We start from the raw sequence: 17,737 nt of genomic DNA on the forward strand, positions 1-17,737 counted from the left end.
CAGGTTGATTCCTCTGTCTTTGTTTACCTGCACTCAAGGTGCTTGAATATAATATATGATATATAATATATATTGAATTAATTAAACAGACAAAAAGGCCCCGTTTACAGGAAGATGTCAACCTTTCATTCTACTGCGGCGCTCAGAGTCACTTAAAACTTTGTGAAAACCACTCCCAAGGTGGAACTTTTCGAAAATATTGTGACTCAATCTCCATGGAAACGCTGCCACTGGTCCTGGTGAGGAGTAGTTGTGCACGTGCTCAGTAGAAAGAACTCCCTGATAAAAACAGTAGAACACTTTATTCTTTGAAAACACGTGTTTAAACCTTCAGTGGGTCACGCTGACGCCGCCACAGTCCGCCGCTTGATTACTTCTTCCAACTCAGATGGATCTTCTGCATCAAACGAGCCGATAAACTGTAAAGTCATCGATGAGCTGGGATGTTGGGAGTGACGAGGTCCTGGGACGACCGTCGGTTGTTAGTGGCAACCAGCTCGGACAGAAACGACAGTTATTCCACCAATCAGGTCCCACTGACTGCACATCAAACATATTTACATGGACGACCATAAAGTTCCATCAACATATCAACTCATACGTTTAAAAAAAAAACTTCAGAATAAAAGACTTTTTAGCTTGAAAATTGAGTTTGATGTTAAGTTTGTAAAGTCTTAATTTTATGACGTGTACTATTTAAGTAGCAGTGCTTTTACTTCTTTTATTCACGTTTTGCAGTAAAAAAATAATCTTTTTGGATGAAAAGACATAATTTTATTTCTTGATTTCCTGTTTGAAATGTTTTAGTTTTTTATTCTTCAGTTCTATTTGCCTGCCTGCCACTCTTAGTTACAAAAACACTCAAATCTAAAAAGTTAAAACGGCTAAAAGCCTCGATGGCTTAATGTTGTGGATTTATGGAATACAATTTTTAAGTTAAATTATTTGTTTGTTAAAAAATCAAACAAGAGAAACAGAATAAAGAAAGAAAAGAGACTCGTCCAAATAAGTAATCCAGAGATTCCTGGACTCGTTTCACAATAAGTGTGTTACACCTTTGAAAAGGGGGCAGGAGGAAGTATAACGTGATTATTATATAATTAACTTGATTACATCGTGTACATTAAAGGTGATGATTTGTTGTAATCTACTTAACAACATTAAGTTCACTGATCAGGAATTTTATTTTTCCTTTAAAAAACAAAACAAATAAAAGTAGTTTGAACAATTCTGCCTGATCAGCATAAATAAAGTGAAGCGTCGATCTGGTGGAAGATTTCAGATTCATGAACAGAAACACAAAGTGCCAATACAGCCCCCCCCCCCCCCCCCCCCCAACACCCACCCTTTCCTCCTCATAGGTCCCTCCCTCTCATCCTCGTGCCCCCCGCCCCCCCAACCCCTCGCCCCCCCCCCCCCTTCTCCTCCTCATATCCGCCCCCTTCCTTATACCTCCCCCCTTCCTTATTGGCCTACCCTTCCTCATATCCCTCCCTTCCTCATAGCCCCCCCTCCTAATATCCCCCCCTTCCTCATATCCCACCCCTTCCTCATATCCCCCCCTTCCTCAAACCCCCCCTCTCCTCCTCAAATCCCCTCCTCTCCACCTCATACCCCACCCCCTCACCTCCTCATAACCCCCATCTCCTCGTATAGCGACCCCCTTCTCCTCCACATAGCCCTCCCTCTCCTCCTCATAGCCCCCATCCCCTGATTCCCCCCCCCCCCCCCCCCCCTCTCACTCCTCCTTCCTGTTGCCTTCTAAGTTCCCAAAGTCTTTTATTCCTCTTCTCGCCATCCCTCTCTCCACTCTGTCACACCATCCCACAGGCCCTCCCATTGCCCCTCTGGATCGTGTCCTCACAGCCCCCTCCCTCTCAGCCCCCCACCCCCACCCCCTCCACTCAACTCCCCCTATTCTGCCCCCCGTGCGCGCACAGTGCGCCCCCGCTGGATGAGAGCGCAGGACCCGACGCACGACTCGGAGCGTCTGTTTCCCCTTCCCTGTGTGTGTGTGTGTGTGTGTGTGTGTGTGTGTGTGTGTGTGTGTGTGTGTGTGTGTGTGTTTGGGGGGGGGGGGGGGGGGGGGGGGGGGTCGCTGTGGACTCAGTCTGGATCCACAGCTGGATCATTGCAGTCCTCTAACGCGTCCGCAGCGCTGCGCCCCGCAGGTGAGTCCCGCTGCTGCTTCCAACACTTTAAGAAAATCTCCTTCATTTGAAAAGAAAAAAAAATTCCACCGACATTATTTTATTAGAAAGTTTATTAGAAGGTTTATTAGGTTTATCAGAAGGTTTATCAGAAGGTTTATCAGAAGGTTTATTAGGTTTATCAGAAGGTTTATTAGGTTTATCAGAAGGTTTATCAGAAGGTTTATTAGGTTTATCAGAAGGTTTATTAGGTTTATCAGAAGGTTTATCAGAAGGTTTATTAGGTTTATCAGAAGGTTTATCAGAAGGTTTATTAGGTTTATCAGAAGGTTTATCAGAAGGTTTATTAGGTTTATCAGAAGGTTTATCAGAAGGTTTAAGTCCGTCTTGATTTTCCATGGCAGAGGTTTTCAGGTTGGCTATTAAATGATACTTGAAGTTTACTCAAACATCTTATAAGTTTGAAATATTGAAAAAGTTCCGGGATGTCTCCTCTGTTCTTAGAAAAGTAGTAAAGTAATATCTGTTTCACCATCAGTTTACAGTCTCAGGTGTTTCTCAACACGCTTCAATTTTCGGACAATTAATGTCAGCAACAAAAAAACAAACTTTAAAATCTCTTAAATCATTGATCGGAAAAAAGACTCATTTCTACTAAAAGAAAAAGAAAATACCTAAACATATTAAAGTAACTTAAAATCTGACTGTAGAAATTGTAAATAAATATTAACAGAGCCGTCTTGTTTGGGTGGTGCAGTGGTTTGCTCAGCCAGCGGTCATGAGTTTGAGTCTCGGAGTGAAAACACAACCCTTTCCTTGTGTTTGTCTGTTTTCACCACAGCAGCACTTTTAAAGAAAATCTTCATGTTCTTCTTTTTTTTAACAAGATTATTTTCCTTTTTAAAAAAATTATCTTAATGTTTTTCTATTAATCTCAAATCTATACTATTATATTATTATGTATGTCAGAATCATATTTGGGTTTTATACTGCCTTTTTTTAATTTGACATATGTGGTTCTGTGCATTTATGTGTATTTGTGTGTGTTTCTATGTATTTCTATGTATTTCTAAGTATTTCTAAGTATTTCTATGAAGCTATATTGGTGTGTTTCTATGTATTTCTATGTATTTCTAAGTATTTCTATGAAGCTATATTGGTGTGTTTCTATGTATTTTTGAGAATTTCTGTGTGTTTCTATATATTTCCATGTATTTCTGTGGTTTTTCAGGGTCAAAGGTCTCGTGATGCGTTCACTGTCTCCAGTTGGACGGACTGTCTTCGGTCTCTTGTTGCAGTGGACGACCTGGACAGGTGAGACTGATCAGAGGTTTTACTGGACGTGTCGCAGGGAAACTGAAAATATGTCCTGTGGGAAGTTTCTCCAGACGCAGAATCCAAACCTCGACACAGTGAAAGATCTTCTTCTTCTTCTTCCTCTTGCGTGCAGGTGTAGACGTGCTGCGCTGCTCCGCCCCGGGTCAGACGGGGTCACTGCACCCGGTTCAGGGTCTGCTGGAGCGCTTCCAGGCCGGGCCGGGCTGCGCCGCTCTGGAACCCGGGGAGAAAGAAACTCACGTGGTGGCGCTGGGGAGAGTGAGCAACAGCCCGGAGAACGAGGTGAACGCCGACCTTCCCCAGGAAGAAAGAGATCTGAACATTTCATTAACATCTGAGGAGTCGCTCCGGTCAAACACGTCCAACTCCGGGGCCACAAGCAGACACACGGATATTTAAATGTAAATTATTGTATGAAAACACGTCATTTCCAAGTAGATTTTATTCCAGGTTTATTGGGCGAGTCCCAACATGATTATTCGGTATTTCTTCTCCCTCCCGTACTGGAACATAAATCCGACTAAAAGAGGACGACAAGAAAACACACGATGTATAATGTATAATGTAAAACCTGTCAAAACCTGCCATTTGAACTGTATTCAAGCCAATAATATCACATAATAGTGAAAGAAATCTAAATGTAATGGAAAGATAAAGCTGTACAGTTTCCTCAGTGAATAAACGTGATAATAAAGTCACCACTCTGCCTATCTATGATCAGCAAACTGCACAAGCAGTGCAACAAATCATTCATTTCCATGAAATGCAGCTGTGTTTTATTGTACTATTGGCAAATTATGACCTCATTGTCTTTATTACATTTATGAGGGACAGAATATTTACATTATTGCTTTAATTCCGTGTTAAAATGGATGAAATTGGTCCATTATTCTCTGTTCCATGTTCAAATGGAAGCAGCACTCCGGTTGTCTCAGACCTTCTTCCTCTCCCGTCTGCAGGTGACGGTGAGTCTGAAGCCTTTGGCTCCGCCCCCGGCTCGTCTCCGGGTCGTCCACCTGCTGCTCAGCTCCAAACTGCCGGTCACCTGGTGGCTGCAGGCGGAGGACCTGCCGCCCCGCCTCCTGCTGCAGGTGGAGGTCAGTCAGAGGTCACGAGGGGTCACCTGCCCTCCGCCCGGACTTCACCTGACTGCGGCTTGTTTCCTCCTCCAGGTTTCTTTAAACTCCAGCGTCCGCTCCGCCGGCCTCAGAGTGAACGTTCACTCTCTGCCTTCGCTGCCGGTTCGTCCTCGAGCGCTTCATCGCTGGGCCGTGAGGAACCGCGGCGGCCTGTCGTCCATGACGCACTCCACCCACGGCAACCACGTCTACATCCGCCTGGGCCAGGGTGAGACACACCCCTCTACCCTCCAGATTATAGAGCATCTTCCCCTCTACCCTCCAGATTATAGAGCATATTCCACTCTACCGTACAGATTATAGAGCATCTTCCACTCTACCGTACAGATTATAGAGCGTATCCCCCTTCTACCAACCAGGTTATAGAGCATCTTCCTCCACTATCATGCAGATTATAGAGCATCTTCCTCCGCTACCCTCCAGATTATAGAGCATCTTCCACTCTACCGTACAGATTATAGAGCATCGTCCACTCTACCGTACAGATTATAGAGCGTATTCCCCTTCTACCAACCAGGTTATAGAGCCTCTTCCTCCACTATCATGCAGATTATAGAGCATCTTCCTCCACTATCATGCAGATTATAGAGCATCTTCCTCCTCTAACATCAGATAATAGAGCATCTTCCTCCTCTATCATACAGATTATAGAGCATCTTCCTCCTCTAACATCAGATAATAGAGCATCTTCCTCCTCTATCATACAGATTATAGAGCATCTTCCTCCTCTATCATACAGATTATAGAGCATCTTCCTCCTGTTGGTTGTCTTCGCAGATCGGACCCAGCCGGCCGTCTGCCAGCTCCAGTCCATGTTCGTCTCTCATAACTACATCATCTCAGACGTGCAGCATCAGGAGGTCCAGGGCTGCGCCCGCCTCACGGCGCCGGACCGGTCCGGTCCTGAAGTCCATGTCCTCAAGCTGCACTCGGCGGGTTCTGGACTCTGCGGGTGAGAACATGAAGCTCCTCCCCCAGCTGCAGGGAGATCAGACGACCTGACGTCTGTCCTGTCTCCTCCAGCTCTCTGCAGGTGGAGGTGGTCGTCTCTCTCCTGCCGCCGCCGGGAAGCACCGAGGCCCGTCGGGTGGTTCTAGTTCTGAGCAGCTCGGTTCCGGTGAACTGGGCCGTCGTGGCTCGAGGAGTCCGGGGTCACGTCACGGTTCACGTAGGGGTGGCGTCTCTACTCAGTGTCTGTCTCCCGCCGTGTCACCGTGTCACCAGGTCTTTCTCTTCAGTCTTCAAACAGTGTGTCTCCACCGCACCCTGCTGAGCCCGGCCTGACCCTGACCAGAACCCTGACCTCTGACCTCGCCACTGTGCCCGACCTGCTCCTCTGGGCTCGTGAGAGCGGCTACAGCGACGTCTCCTCATACACCGAGGCCGACCTGGCCAATCGCTTCGTGATCCAGCTGTCTGAAGACGGCGGAGGTCAGAAGCTTTAACCCTTTATGGCGACACATGGAGTCAAACTCTTTACCACTCCGTTTCCACAACATTTCAAGTGAAACAACCTTTTTCACGTTTAAGCTGCAGCGGCTGAAACCCTAAGAATGTTGCATGAAGGGCCGCTAGTGGGTGCTGTTGCTTGTTTTTATAAAAGAAGCTACACAATTGTTAAACTAGAGCTACACTCGGTAGAGCGCAGACCTTCACCAACTCCACATTTGTTTGAGGAACTGAGTTAGCATTGCTAGCATGATAGCCGTTAGCTCATATCGATGCTAACTAGCCTGTCGGGTAGCTACATCACTGTGAAACACTGAGCAGGGAGCGTCTCCATGGCAACAGACGCTGATCTCCTTTGATTTCCTCCATGAGGTACCTCTCTCATCCACTTTGTATGGGACAGTTTTTCTCTGGGGATTTATTCAGAAACGGTTAAACGTTAACGTCCCAAAATCTAATGGATTGATCCTTGATGAAGACAAATCATCCCTGAAGATTTCATGTAATTTGGGTTGTGAAAAGTTGATCAAATACATACAAATCCATAATTAAATATACGCAGACGAAACAGAACCTTCCGCCTTGGTAGTGCAATGTGTGTGTGTGTGTGTGTGTGTGTGTGTGTGTGTGTGTGTGTGTGTGTGTGTGTGTGTGTGTGTGTGTGTGTGTGTGTGTGTGTGTGTGTGTGTGTGTGTGTTTTAATCAGTTCAAAGCCTTTCCGTTGAGGATTTGGGTGTCTTTATTGATCCACAGAGGAGGGGGCGTGGAGTCCCACCGCTCCGGCGCCGCCCCGGGTGGAGGAGCGGCGGCTGAGACAGTGGCTGAGCGGTGGAGGCGGCGAGCGAGCGGGCCGAGAGAGCTTCACTGTCCACTGTGAGGACGGACGACTCGGCGTGGCCGTGGATCAACTCGTCCTGCAGGTCTTTAGATACGAGTGTGAAAACATCAGAAGGCAGAAATCAATTCATCAAACTTTGTTCCTACTTTTCATTCAAAATCAGGAATTAAATTCAAAAAGAGCTGGACCACAAACGGTCGACTTTTCAGAAAGTTTCATCATAAATTAGGAATTCGATCACACCATCATCCAGCTGGAATATTACCAGTTGGGAACATCCCAGTTTACAGAATTCACTTGACAATTATAACTAAGCGACATGGTCGCCTCCTGCAGAGCTGCTTTATTGTTGTTGTGTCCAAAAACGAGACAAAGCTGTTAGATGAACTCATCCGGTGGGATTCACTTAAATTCACGTAAACAGCTTTTGAAGCTTGTTTTAAAAGTTCTTATGATTGTTTTTTACACAAACACCCCTATTGGCCATTTCAATATTATATAATCCATCCATCCATCCATCCATCCATCCATCCATCCATTGTCCTCCTCTTACCCGGGGCGGGGTCGCAGAGGCAGCAGTCTCAGCAGGGATGTCCAGACGTCCCTCGCCCCAGACCCGTCCTCCAGTTCTTCCGGTGGGACCCCAAGGCGTTCCCAGGCCAACCGAGAGACATAGTCCCTCCAGCGTGTCCCAGGTCTGCCCCGAGGCCCCTACCGGAGGGACATGCCCGGAACACCCGCCTAGGGAGGCGTCCGGGGGGCTTCCCCAACAGAAGCCCAAACCCCAGCTGGCTCCTCTGGATGTGGAGGAGCAGCGGCTCTACTCCGAGCTCCTCCCTGGTGACGGAGCTCCTCACCCTATCTCTAAGGGGACGCCCAGCCACCCTACGGAGGAAACTCATTTCAGCCGCTTGTATCCGGGATCTCCTTCTTTCGGTCATGACCCAAAGCTCATGACCATAGGTGAGGGTAGGAAGGAAGATGGAGTGGTAAATCCAGAGCCTCGCCTTTTGGCTTCGCTCCTTCTTCACCACGACGGACCGATACAGCGACCGCATAACTGCAGAAGCTGCACCGATCCGCCTGTCGATCTCACGCTCCATCTTCCCCCCACTCCTGAACAAGACCCCCAGATACTTGAACTCCTCCCCCTGGGACAAGGTCTCTCCACCCACCTGAAGGGGGCAAGCCACCTTTTTCCGGTGGAGAACCATGGCCTCGGATTTAGAGGTGCTGATCCTCATCCCAGTTGCGTCACACTCGGCTAAGAACCGCGCCAGTGCACACTGAAGGTCCAGTTTTGATGAAGCCACCAGGACCACATCATCTGCAAAAAGTAGAGACGAGATCCTGTGGTCCCCAAACCGGACCCCCTCCGGTCCCTGGCTGTGCCTAAAAAATTCTGTCCATAAAAGTTATGAACAGAACCGGTGACAAAGGACAGCCCTGCCGGAGGCCAACGTGCACTGGGAACAGGTCCGACTTACTGCCGGCAATATGAACCAGACTCCTGCTCCGGGCGTCCAGGGACCAGCATGGTGCAACGTGGATTGGGTGGCAGTCGAGAGCAGGGGCCTCGACGACCTGATCCCCGGACACAGATATTATATAATCTCTTAAAAACAAAAGTGCAAAATATGATCAATATTTCACTAATTTTACCATTTGTAGATTACAATAAGCATGATGATGTCTCACTAGATTCTTGTAGATGACTCTACCCTCTGCATTATTCCCACTGGGAAGTTGGATTTTTCCCAGTTAGACGATTAACTCAGAACAGCAATGGCGTCCAAATCATTTAAAATTGAAGCGCAGCGTCATATGATGAGGAACTATGAGGCCATTTGTCTGTTTCAGTAAAGTTGGGACACCGTTTAAAGGGAAATATTCTCCTGAATGTGACGATCTGTTTGTGATTTACCTGCGTCTCCTCCTACAGAGTTTGCCCGTCACGGTGTCGGCGGTGACCCTGAGCGACTCGTCCTGCCAGGCTCAGACCAACGGGACTCATTTCCTGTTAGTGTTCCCAGTCATTTCCTGTGGGACGGAGGGTCTGCTGCTCCGACAGCCCCGAGGGGTGCAGTACAAAAACACGGTCAGATAAGCATCTCGGACAGAAAACTCTAAATATCTATTCAGATTTTGTTTTTCTCTTTTATCGTTGAAATGAAATATAACTGATGCAGCAGAAAAACCTGTCACTAGCCGACATCATCGAAGGCTGAGAAAAGGAAAAGGAAATGTTTTAAGAGAGAAAACTGTAGAACCGACGTGATCCCAGGTCATAAAAACAGCTTCATTCAACATAAGGTGGAGCGTTATTGGAGACGGGCGACAGCAGAAACATGTTGTGCATAATCGATCCTAGAGAGTGTCAATGGACGTTTCCCCGCCGGGACTCATGACCCGGGTCGCCACAACCAGAGCAACGCAGCATTAAAGCCTAAAAATGGAACCTGAAGAAGAAGCAAACTGCTGCAGGAGATGGGAAGTGGAGGGGCGGGTGATTCGGCGTCAGGCAGGAGCACCCAGCGGGATACCTGCTGAAACACTGAGACTTTGTTGTAAGATTATAATAAGCTGCTTTTCATGTCAGGTCACTAAACCTGAAACATCCTGCCCAGAAAGAAACACCATGATGGACCATGGGTCCTCCTTAGATCAGCTGCAGAAGCGTTTCAATAAAACAAAATTAATAATCATGGTTATTGTCCTATTTCAAGTGGAAACGCATCGTTTCTGCATTTTCATTTCAGTAAAGTTTCCCATTTGGAAAACGATGTTGAAATGATGTAGTTAGCATACCGGGTCACTAGTAGGTGCTGTCGTTTGTTTTTGTAATGAAACCACACACACATGCATGGAGAGAACGATTCGCTCTGAACATTAAATGGATCACATTATTTAACATTCACTTCCTAAAGGTTCTCCAGCAGTACTGATCGTCCCCATACCACGAGAGGAAGTACTTCCTCCTCTTCCCAAGATGTGTGGGCGGAGCCAGTCCAGCTCACACAGACACAGCAGATTCTGAATGCAGCTCCTATGATCCAATATTCAAATAAGGAAAATCAAGGAGGAGCTAGAAACTTAGAATACTGAAGGTTTCTGGACCGACCAGACCAGGAGGTCATGGACTGGGAGTCATGACATCACGGAGGAAACTTTGTTCTGACTGGCTCTACTGAGCATGTGCAGAATACTAGTTACTCCTGCCGTGGTGAGCATGAGCAGTAGCAGAGTCTCTGCCGTCCGCACGGAGACGGAGCACGAGCCTCACCAGAAGGTTTTGTTTTCCTCTGTTTCCATGACGACGGAGTTGGAACGTTTCAGAAAAGTTCCACCTTGTGAGTTGTTCTCAAAAAGTTGCATTTCCTATAAAATTCTCCAAATAAAGTCGCAACAAAAATATTGCATTTTCACTTGAAACTTGAAAACGGGGCTTTAAACACTTTTTTTTAAAATTTGATTTGATTATTCAAACACGTCTGAAGCTGCTTTCAGGAGTCAGAGCTTCATGTTGTGTGATTTAATCAGAACGATGTTCCTTTTTGGAGATTAGGACGTTGTGAACAGGCCTTTACTGGATGCTCTAGCTTCGCTGTGGTTCGCTGTTTACCACGTTGGTCCAACTCCTGAAGGAACTTTGCCTTAAGAGAGTCAATTGAGCATCACCTTGACTATTTAAACAAATAACTGCTAAATCTTTGTTTCCTTCTGTGGAGAGTTTTCATGGCAGTACTTCATCGTCTCTGGACAGGTTTTACTTTGGAAGGAAAATCGTCACAATCAGACAAAGAAGTCCGACACTCCGCTCAGCATTCACGTGAGAAATTAGCCTGCACGTCTGTTCCATGTTTTAATTATCAGATCAAGGGTTTTGTTTTCCAACGTTCTTTTCCTTCCCAGTTTAGCTGTTTCGTGCCGATCCCCGCGCCCGCCGCCCGCCCGGCTGAGGCCGAGGATCCTGGAAACACTTCTCAGATCGGACTCGTCTCCTGGAAACCTGAGGACCGGCGGCTCAACCCCGGACTGACTGACCTCCCAGAGCCCCGACTCGGACCTGGACCGGTCCTTCTCTTGAAGCTTTTTAGCTCTGAGAGCTACGAGGAGACTCGGGTCGGCCCCTGTGTCGTCACCGCTGAGCGCCGCGTCCATGTCCAGGTCCGTATCGTTCAAACTTCTTTGTCCTTCAAAGCCGAGAGCAGAACAGAATCACTGATCTGTGTTGGAATGCAGATTTCAGCGCGAGCTCCAGTCACTCGCTCTGTGCAGGTGAAGTCTTGCATCGTTTCTCCTTCATCGGACCCCAAGAAGTCTCGGTTCTGGGCTGTGATCAGTGGCGGCTGCTCCTCGGACCCGTCGCTGAGCCTCGGTGAGGAAGGACGAGAGGCTGAAGGTGAACTGGAGGAGGAAACACAACACATTTCTCGCTCAGCTGAAAGAAGCGCCGGAGCAGAAGAGGAGGTTTCTCCTTTAAGATTCAGCTTTGTCCTGCGGCCGGTTTACAGCGAGCCCATGCAGTTCCTCCACTGCAGCCTCCAGCTGTGTGCTTCTGGTCCCGTCCAGGGGACCGTCAAGCAGGAAACCGTGACAAGTGACTGTTGGGACGGATTACGTATCCCTCCGCTTGTGTCCGGATCGCACTGGGATCAGGTAATCACACGGCTCACACACACTCGTTTCTCACCGATCCTCCTGAGCCTCGGAGGCTGCAGGTGACGTCTGGTGCAACTTGAGTTCAATATAAAACCAGCGCCGAACCCGAAGGACTCATACCCGCCTGCAGTGTGGTACTTCACAGATAACTCTATTTACAGGAGTCACATTCTGCTAATCCACTTCCTAAAGGTTCTCCAGCAGGACTAATCGTCCCCATACCCGGACTGATGTCCCAGAAGTGAAGACAGTCTGTCCTCTCTGTCCCTGGCTTGTTTCAGGTTTTAAAAAGTGTGTTGCTCCAAGCAGCCAATCAGGAATCAAACCCTATATAGTGTCATCGGGGGTTTAGCCAATCCCAATCAAGGTAGGCCCTCCCTTTGACTCCTCCCACAATTAGGCAGCTCTGCTCTGGCACATGGCACCACCAGAGGAAGTACTTCCTCCTCTTCCCAAGATGGGCATGTGTGGGCGGAGCCAGTCCAGCTCACACAGACACAGCAGATTCTGAATGTAGCTCCTATGATCCAATATTCAAATGAGGAAAATCAAGGAGGAGCTAGAAACTTAGAATACTGAAGGTTTCTGGACCGACCAGACCAGGAGGAGGAGGAGAACAGGAGGAGGAGGAGGAGGAGGAGAACAGGAGGAGGAGGGGGAGGAGGAGGTGAACAGGAGGAGGAGGAGGAGGAGAACAGGAGGAGGAGGAGGAGAACAGGAGGAGGAGGAGAACAGGAGGAGGAGGAGGAGGAGAACAGGAGGAGAAGGAGGAGGAGGAGGAGGACAACAGGAGGAGGAGGTGAAACTGTATAATATGACTCATTAAAACATTGCGATAATTGTTCAGTAAAACATTGTGTGTGGTTTAGCTCCACTTGTTGCTTCATGCATCTGTGACTCATCACTTTGTTCTTTGTGAACCTCGTTCCCTGCAGGGTGCTGACAGTACATCTAATGTACAGATGTGTGTTTTCTTTCTTCTCATCGCAGTGTGAGATCAGAAACCTCTCCAGACCCATGGTGGTCACCCAGTCCATCAGCTCGCTGGCGTCCAAAGTACAAACTCCACCTGGTCAGAGAACAAAGAGGCTGAGTGTGAATCCAGTGGACAGTCCAGAGCCGGAGCGCGGCAGTCCGTACTGCTTTAAAGAAATCTCTCATCCATCTTATTTCTTCTTGTAAGCAGGTGAGCTGGGGTTCCAACCATCTTCAAGCTCATGTTCCTCTGTTTGCAGGCTCTGTGGTGGGGACCGGGCCGCTCATGGGCCTCGTCTTCACAGCCTTTGTGCTGGGCGTCGGTCTGACGGGAGGCTTGTGGTGCATCTATAACTATACAGGTATGCAGCTCTACCCTGTGTCGTGCAAGTCACTGAAACTTAAAGTTCCTCCACCAGAATCCACCCTGGAAAAATTCAAAATGTAAGCTCCAGTTTTAGCTGTTGGTGATCATCTATAATACTTTGTCAAAACCTTTCTGAAGGAAGTTCATCATAACACTCAAACAAACACGTATTTCCAGGGTTTATATCTCACAGAACATCCCCGGGTGGGAGGTTATTATTATTCTAATAATAGAATAGCAAATAAGATAATCCTGAATCCTGCCATGGAGTTTGTAGTGAAGCAGATAAATTGCACTGGACCTCCACGCTGAGCTCTGCGGTGCGTTCAATGACCTCTTGGAAAAGTTTTCTTGAAAATTTGTTTTGATGAAAAATCTGCAACCAAATGTCTTCATCTTCTCCTTCAGTCATTGTAGGTTGATAAAACCTCTATTAAATCAACACAACTATATTTTGTTCATGCAGCTGCTCCAGATGCAGTCAGCTAGCTGGAGAGTGAACTCTCTGACCAGCCAATCAGAGGGCTTGAATTATGCTGACGTCACCCTCGGCCTTCTAGAAGGTCCTGAGTCTCAATATCTAAATCTGATTGGTTGAAGCAGCAGCGTGACCGACTCTTATTTTACACTGCAGACGCCTGCAGAACTGAACCCGAAGGCCTCAGGCAGATTTCTTTACCCGACAACAGGTGATGGCTGAACTGTGATTGGTTCAAAGCTTTAATATGGAAGTTCAGTCTGGAAGCAGCAGACGGGGGAGGAGCTATGAGAGGAAGCAGACAGACAGTTTGGAAGTATTGAAGAAGTATTGATGGACCAAATATGATCAACATCAGTCTGATTCTGATCTTTTTCTGAGAGCTTTAGTTCATCAGCCTTCAGGCCCTGACGGCCGCCACTGGTTTATTCACATCTTAATGTGAAACACAGAAACTCCTGAAGCAAGATCCTGTTTGTCCTCTGGATCTCTGCACTTTTGGATTCTCTCTGGAAAAACCTTCAGTTTCACTACATTCAGACTTTCTCCAGGATTCAAGACAAAGTCTGGAGCTTTTTCTCCCTCAATCGGTCAAATGTTGATGTTCTGGCTGGAGCTGCCGCCATCTTGGATATCCCACAATCCCTTGGGGCAGGTTTCCCAAGATGGCGTCAGTCAGGAAACATCAACAGTTTGATGGTTTGTCTGAAAACTTCTGGACTTTGTTGTGAAGGATTGAGGAACCTGCAGTTTGGAATGAGAGGAGAGGTTCTGGTTTGGTTGGTTCTCTGGACAGAACCTCCTTTATGGAAGAACAGGTTAAAGATTTCTTCTGGTAGTATAACTTTACCTCCTGATTTCTTTTCATACTTTTAAATGTAACTGTGAATTGATCCTCTGAGTGAGGGCCGCCCGTTTCTCAAGTGAAAGCACAAACCTTTGTTGTGTTTTGGAGGTCAGTTTACACGACGACGATGCTCGGAGCCACTGGAAGCATCCGAATCGTTAATGTTTTCAGCTTATTGCTCTCTGCAGCATGTGGGGGTGGTTTCATTTCAAGAATAACCAACAGCACCCACTAGTGGCCAAACACAATGACCACATTTCAGTGTTTCTGCCGTTGCTGCGTAAAAGCAAAACTTTTCTGAAACAAAAAACACAAAAAAAAAATGTTTTTTCACTTGAAATGTTGAAGCATAAATGAGACTTTAGCATCACCGGCAGAACCGTATTGTTTGATTCCAGGCTGGAAACTTTCTGTGTGGATTTAAAATGGATTGAAGTGGAGGACAAAAGAGGACGAGGTAGAGGTTTATCATTAAATTCTGCTTCTGCTCAGCAAAACTGTTTATTCAAGACAGAATTAACAGAACTGCTCTTCTAGATAGTTTTGGTCACGTCACAGCAGCTGCCGGTTCAAAACAAACATTGATGTAATTAAAATGAATGTATTTTCTTTGTAAGGGAGACGGTCCAGGTCTTTTCAAGAAAATCATCTAACAGACCCGACTCAGCTGAGACACATCTGGAGCCCAGCAGCACTGTCGGCTCAGCCGACCAGCTCAGTGTAGAGGTGAGCCCGGTGGCCATTTAACAGACATAACCATCTGAAGTGACTCTGTCCTCTTGTTATAATGAAGTGTTTTCCTCTTAGTGAAATGTGTGTGACATGAACTGCAGTGGTTAACAGCTCCAGTTTCAGACTGGTTTCATCAGAGATGTCTGAGCAGCTGCAGATTCCCGCCTCGATACGGCAAATAGGTCTGAACAGTCGTCTTCCTCTATCTCCTCCTCAGGATTTCCTGCAAATCTGAGAGCCGAGAAGTGGGGCAGAAGCCGTGTGTGTGTGTGTGTGTGTGTGTGTGTGTGTGTGTGTGTGTGTGTGTGTGTGTGTGTGTGTGTGTGTGTGTGTGTGTGTGTGTGTGTGTGTGTGTGTGTGTGTGTGTGTGTGTGTGTGTGTGTGTGTAAGAGCACAGCTGCCATTGTGTGTGTGTGCAGATCAGTGTGTGTGTTTGATGTGCCACTAGAACCCAGAAGAGGCTGAAACGTCTGATTCAGAGTGAAACGCCGGTTGGAGCCGCGCCGGCAGCAGACTTTATAGAAAAACGGATATTTCCCCTCTACGTTTACAAAACAAACTTCATTTCCACTGACCCTCATATCCTCCTGGTTCAGAGCGGCTGTGAGCAGCCAGACCTATAGGGGGCAGTGTAACGGGAAGCATGAAACCATGACAGCCAATCAGAATCCTGGAAAAAAACACAAGGTTGTAAATTGTGCCATAAATGTCCGCCTCCCGTCTTTAGATGTTAATGGAGACACTGAGTTTTTCTAAATCTCCACTGTGGGCGGAGTTTTCAGAAGTTATTGTGAGTGGAGACCCGTAGCTGCATTTATGTGTAAATGCAAGAAACAGAGACATATCATAGTTTTGTGAAAACCTGTGTACGCGTAAAGGTGGCCTCAGGCTGAAACTGTGGCGGCGCCCCCTTCAGGCTGGAGGTCAGAGGAGAGCCGGGACGTTTAACGAGCACAGGAACCGTGAACCAGCAGGACGTCAAACCGAAGAAGACCTTTGTTTTCTCTCATCGTGAACTGGATGTGTTGTGAAGAAGACAAACGTCGTGTTTGTTTGGTGCAGTAATAAATGCTTTTGGCCTCTTGTGCGCAGCAGAGTTAACTCTTCTATTGTCTCTTTTTGTGTGTGAACATCAGTGTCAAACAGTGAGAACATGAATAAATTTCAAACGCCCAGGACACATGATGGGAGCAGTGGTGTGGTGAATCAAATTACTGGTTTCCATGGTGACAAAAGTGGCGTTGGTGAAAGTCTGCGTTCTAACGAGTGTAGTTCTAGTCTAAATGTAGTTTTAAGTCATTTATAAGCTGCAGGAACTTCTCAGAACCTTTGAGGTGATATCTGCTGTGCTGGACATTTCTGACTGGATAAATCTTTTGGCCTTTTATAAAACTTAGCGTGATTCAGTCGTTTCAGATCCATTAACGAAGCGTTTCCTCTCAGAGAATCTCTACAACAGCAGTTTTCAAACATTCCTGCCTCTCTGATGCTGTTATTGCTTGTCTGGTCTAATTTAGAATCAATCCTCTTTTTAGGATTGGTGGCATTGTGCAGTTACTGTCTTTGTTTTTCCTCAGTTCATCAGATGATTTGTAGTTTTTATATCCGATGTGCTTCCTGCTGTCCTACCATGGCTCCTCACTAACCCACTGCACCACTAGGGGGAGACACTTGATCATGTTTTTACTGCCCACACTGTCGAACTGCTTGTTGTGTGACTGACTTGTTACCACACATTCATTACACACGAAGTATTTGATTTAAAAACTCTAACGATCCTGACAGTTTGATGTCAGTGTATTTAAGTGGTGTACTAAAATGTTTAAAAGGTTTTCTCCTTTAGTCCACAAACATTGGCGGTTAACTTATGGCCCCAATTTCTGAGTGTATGGCTGCTTATTTATAAATGTAATGTATGAGGTCAGTGACAAATGATCAACGATTAAAGAAATAATTACAGTTTGCAGCTTCACTGTGTAGATTATTAGAACTACTGATCGTTCCCCCGCAAAAATGTTCAATAGCAGAATAAACTGAGGTCCATTTTGAATTATTCCGCGATGGCAAGCTTAGTTTATAATTGACGAATTAAATTCAAGTTTTGAAAAACCAGATAATCCAGTAATCTTACAGCACCTGCTCTGTCGACATGGAGTCTGTGTCATATTACATTTCCTGATCTCCATGTGCTCCATGTTCTTCACTTCCAAAGTGAAGAAAGCAATTAATTAAGAAATTAAATGAGATACAGTGGCTTGCAAAAGTATTCATCCCCCTTGAACTCTTCCACATGTTGTCACATTACCACACGACACGCCACAAACATAAATATATTTTAGTGGAATTTTATGTGAAAGACCAACACAAAGTGTCAGAATGGTGAAATACAAAGAAAAATATATATGAGTTAAAAGATTTTTCACAAATAAAAAAGTGAAAAGTGCAGCGTGCAAAAGTATTCAGCCCCCTTTTCTCTGAAACTAGTTGCCTTCAGAAGTTGCCTGATGACTGCTGAATGATTGAATGTTGACCTAATGACTAAATAGAGTCCACCTGTGTGTAATCTGATCTAATCTAATCTCAGTACAAATACAGCTGTTCTGTGACGCCTCAGAGGTTTGTTAGGAGAATATTGGGGAGCAAACAGAACCATGAAGTCCAAGGAACCAGACGGGTCAGAGGTCAAGTTGTGGAGAAGTTTAAAGCAGGTTAGGCTATAATAAGATTCCCCAAGCTTTGAACGTCTCATGGAGCTCTGCTCA

General features: G+C 46.4%; 1 protein-coding gene across 1 annotated transcript; it reads left to right on the forward strand.

Moving 5' to 3' along the window:
* Positions 1–3,397: 3,397 nt before the first annotated feature.
* Positions 3,398–16,148, forward strand: engl (endoglin, like; the record flags this gene model as incomplete). Its single annotated transcript, XM_080487191.1, has 14 exons — positions 3,398–3,464; positions 3,601–3,770; positions 4,448–4,835; positions 5,405–5,579; positions 5,651–5,795; positions 5,866–6,058; positions 6,830–6,996; positions 8,857–9,012; positions 10,678–10,743; positions 10,827–11,573; positions 12,567–12,708; positions 12,812–12,913; positions 14,861–14,969; positions 15,193–16,148. The coding sequence occupies 13 exons, from the start codon at positions 3,398–3,400 to the stop codon at positions 14,965–14,967; spliced, it is 2,625 nt and encodes an 874-aa protein (XP_080343317.1). The 3' UTR covers positions 14,968–14,969; positions 15,193–16,148.
* Positions 16,149–17,737: the final 1,589 nt, after the last annotated feature.

Source organism: Lipophrys pholis, assembly GCF_963383615.2.
Source record: "Lipophrys pholis genome assembly, chromosome: 19".
Classification (NCBI taxonomy): domain Eukaryota; kingdom Metazoa; phylum Chordata; class Actinopteri; order Blenniiformes; family Blenniidae; genus Lipophrys; species Lipophrys pholis.